This window comes from Lactuca virosa, chromosome 1 (genome assembly GCF_052849685.1).
Source record: "Lactuca virosa cultivar CGN04683 chromosome 1, Lactuca_virosa_CGN04683_v6, whole genome shotgun sequence".
Lineage (NCBI taxonomy): Eukaryota > Viridiplantae > Streptophyta > Magnoliopsida > Asterales > Asteraceae > Lactuca > Lactuca virosa.
In genome coordinates, this window is record NC_136426.1 from 59,190,681 (window position 1) to 59,194,961 (window position 4,281).

At 32.3% G+C, this 4,281-nt stretch overlaps 1 protein-coding gene across 1 annotated transcript; it reads right to left on the bottom strand.

Annotated features, from left to right (window-relative positions):
* Window positions 1–1,286: 1,286 nt before the first annotated feature.
* On the bottom strand, window positions 1,287–1,916 carry LOC145114262 (ethylene-responsive transcription factor ERF084-like). Its single transcript, XM_079050266.1, has one exon. The coding sequence runs from the start codon at window positions 1,914–1,916 to the stop codon at window positions 1,287–1,289; it is 630 nt and encodes a 209-aa protein (XP_078906392.1).
* Between the last annotated feature and the right edge of the window lie 2,365 nt (window positions 1,917–4,281).

Below are 4,281 nucleotides of genomic sequence, written 5' to 3' on the forward strand. Positions count from 1 at the left end.
AATTTTAACCCAAATACGATTAGTATCGAAAGTTTCATTCTTTTTACTTTTTATGTTTATATTATCAGTGTTCAAAGTCCTATTCATATGGATTTGGCCAAATTTGTGATCTAAAAAGTAAACAAAATATACCAAATACTAAATCTCTCATTCCACGAATTGTTTAAATTTTAGTGGACACCTGCTGAAAATTTTCACTGTCTTATATTTACGGTAGCAGTGTAGCACATTCAATCATATTGTCCAACTAGTTATAACTTGAATGGCTTGATTTACCATTTATGTTTAGTGATTTTGGATAGAAATATACACAAAATCATATTGTCCAACTAGTTATAACTTGAACTGTTTGATTTACTATTTATGTTTGGTGATTTTGGATAGAAATATACACAAAAGATGCTTTATATTGTTTATGCAATTTCTGAAAATTACTTTGTTCTTTAACCTTTTTTTTTTTGGAATAAAATTGGTAGTTTTAAAATTTAGAATTTTTATTTACATAAAAGTTGTAATCTTGTAAGAGAAAAAAATTCTTTGATTCCCCACCAACATCTCCATATCCCATGGGAATAAAAAGATGCAGATGCATTTATATTTTCCGATAGAGATGAGAATTGTGTTCCCTACTCTATTATCATCTCTAATAACAACTTAAAATAGATTGAAACTAGATCTATTCTTCTAAAACATTCTATAATTTATGAACAAATAAGTTCAACCTCTTTCGGTTAAAAAATTTAGATTTAACCCTCACCACTTTGATCAACTCGTATATTGCGTGTTCGGCACACAACGTTTGAGAGCTTTTGACTTTTAGCTTTTAAAAAAACGCTAGTAAAAAAGAAAAAGTTTTGTTCGGCGACATGAGCGTTTAACTTTTAGTCTAAACAAAACGCTCCAAAATCAAATGTTACCCTCTAACTGCTACCTGCTACCAGCTAGTTCTGTCGAAGACTCCTACGGTCCATATAGGAAGCCTAAACAGTAGTAGATTAAAAGAAACTTCCATCAAAAGGTCAAATTAATGTGATAAGCATATGCCCCAATCGGTCAAACCTAACCTTGGTATAAATCACAACATACGTGTTAATATTGGTATAGGCTTATGTAACTGTTACGAGGGTGCGAACACGTGTCTTTTCAAATTTCCATTGGTATATCAATTTTTTTTATATAAAAGCATAGGAAGTCTCTCTTTCAAAGAACTATATAACTTCACAGAACGTCGAATTTGGTGGCTAACATATGATTGATGAAAAAAACATATATAGACTGCATAAATTTTAGGTAGCTTCCACATTAATAATTCCGGTCATCTTCATCATTTCCCGATCGGAATTACTGAACAACTGAGCCACCGAGGTCACTACGTGGCACTTATTGGTACTACATGTGCTACTGGACTTTTTCTTCTTGACTTCTGCGGACGACGAAGATGCTGAAGACGTCGTTGGAAGCGGAAACACCGATGGTATCTCGAAGTTAGTCCTTGCACTAGCACCTCTCATCCGCCTTGCCGCTGCGTCGTACGCACGCGCCGCTTCCTCCGCAGTGTCAAACGTCCCCAGCCAATGCCTGCAACGCCCTATCTTGTCACGTATCTCCGCCGACCACCTCCCCCACGGCCTCTTCCTCACCCCTCTGTAACTCTTCTCCACACCACCATTATTCTTAACCGGTTTGGACTTTGATCCTTCGCTGTGACCACTTGATGTAATACTACTTTTTCCGAATAGAACCTGTTCTCCGACCACGGCGGCAATGCCTTCCAGAACAATAGGGTTTCCGACGGCTATGTGTTCCGATGAAATATTGGTTTCCGGAGACGGGGTTTCAAGATTTTGGTCGAAAATCGAGGAGTTTTCTAGAATTTGAGGTGTGGTCAAGGAATTGTAGAAAAACTGAGTGTTCATTGTTTTGGATGCTATGTTTTTAGTGGAAGTGGAGATGAAACAGTATCTATCTTCTGTTTACTAGCAGTAGGATCTAAAGAGGCACACGAAAGCTCTGCATGGGAAATGGTGAGTGTACCCTTACCATATTTATACACCGAGTTGATCCGACCCGAAATACTAAGAACAACCAATTTCATATATAGCCAAAATTTCGAGACTACATTACAAAATACATAGAATATTTTAGTACGGTATATAAGAATAATAATTTTGAATTAATTTTCTTTTCAAAAGCAATATATGTATGTATTAACTTAATTATATGATTATATCATTATCAACTATCTTATCTTAAAAACTATTTACATTTTAGTTACATCAAAACAATTCTACTATGCAGTGGCGGCCCTGGGTGTGTGGACGGTACGGTCGCTCGGGGACAAATTTATAGTTATTGTGTTGGTATTTTTATAAAATACATTTTTATGTGTTATCATTAAATAAAATTAGTCGTTTCTTCTAAAAATACTAGAAAATCGATGTTTTAAAAATAGTAATCCATTTTTTTTTTAAAGTTGTTTGTAACAATTACAACTTATTACTAATGAGCAAAGAAATGATGATGTGCCAGTGAATGTACAAGATGTTTGTTAACAAATTTAAATTTTGAATTCAACTTTAGCAAAATTACTAAATACTAGTATTTTACAAAGAAAGATTATGGGGCCTCATTTTTATTTTTATACAAATCTTCCGAAATGTCAGGGACGGGCCTGCGATTATGCAAGACAAAATAATCCACTAAGGTAGTGTTTGTTTTTTGTCTGCAGATCTGCGTGGTCTCTTCTGTCTGCGCCGCGCAGACCACGCGCAGACATTAGCCTTCGCAGACTGTTTGTTTTTTTGAAGACTGCAGACCTAAAAATGTCTGCGCGCCCTCTTCTACCCTAAAAAAATATATATATCTTTATTTTTTTTAAGTTTTTTTTTTAATTTATATTTTTTCCAACTTTACTAATGATAAACAATTTGAAAAAAAATTACAAAACTTAAAAAAAAAAACGTTCGACGATACAAATATGATATTTTTGACAAATTTATAAATAAAAATTTATTACAATAATAGTCGTTGAAGTTGTTTATATAAATATAAAAAAAATCATAATATATTCTTATATTTTTTTGCCAAATTTTGTAAAACATTATTTAATACAGTATCGTCAATTTCTCGAAAAAATATTTATGGTACGTTTTTAATGGATTTAATTGAAAAAATCGAAGTTTATTTCCATCCATTTATGTATCAAATTCTTTGATCACTAATTATAATGTTTAATTATAACTTTGCAACCAAAGTTGTTGGTTTTATCAAATATATACGTTAATTCATACTATTTTTATTTTTATTTTTTATACAATAATACATAAAAGTTGATCTAGATTCATTAATTATTTATAATAAAGTCATAAAAATATTATAAAATCACTTTGAAGTTTAAAAAAATCAGTTTATTTAGATTTTAGTTTATTTTAGTAGCCCGCAGATGTTAAAAAAACAAACAGTCTTCTTTTTTTCAGACTGCAGACGTTTGGTCCACCTCTTCTACTGCAGAGGTCTACAGATGTAGTCCGCAGACTGCAGACATTTTGCCTCAGAAAAACAAATAACACGTAAACAATGTGCGACCTATATTGTCAATCTGTTTGTATAAAAGTACAAAGTCTGATTCTTATATATTATAATAATGACATGGGGCTGAAAGCCTGAAATTACCATAACACCATTGTGATGGGTAATTGTGGGATTTATTAGGTTATCGTCATGGTAGCGTAAGTTGGGAAAAGATTGTTTTGACATTTGGGTGGTGGGTTTTAGTTATGCGGGTGGGAGACCGTGGTATATCTGATGGAAGGCAAGATGTGACCATCGTTTTCTGACCATGGACTCGTTGGTAAGACGATGATTCTTTGATTTACGAGGTTCAGTTCAGCCTTCAGCCACTGCTCTGGTGTCATGTGTTGCTGCATGGTAAATATCATGTATCATCATCACATTAATGTGGAAGTCTTCAAAAGATCCTTACAAATATTATAAAAAATAAAACAAAATCATAACTTAAGTGTAAAACTATAAATGAACCAAGTAGAAAAACTATAAAACTTGGTCGTTGTTTACTGAAACTTTCCTAACTTTTAAGTTCAATTAAATCATTTCCTGGTTAAAATTTAAAATTTTCCATAATAACAGAACGTAACTAGAATAGAGTGCTTAAATCTTTTTATAAAACAACATATTAACGAATGTGGGAAAATAATTAAATTTTATTTCTACTTAATGAAATTATTTATAATAATTAAGTAATATTATATAAAATTTTGAAAG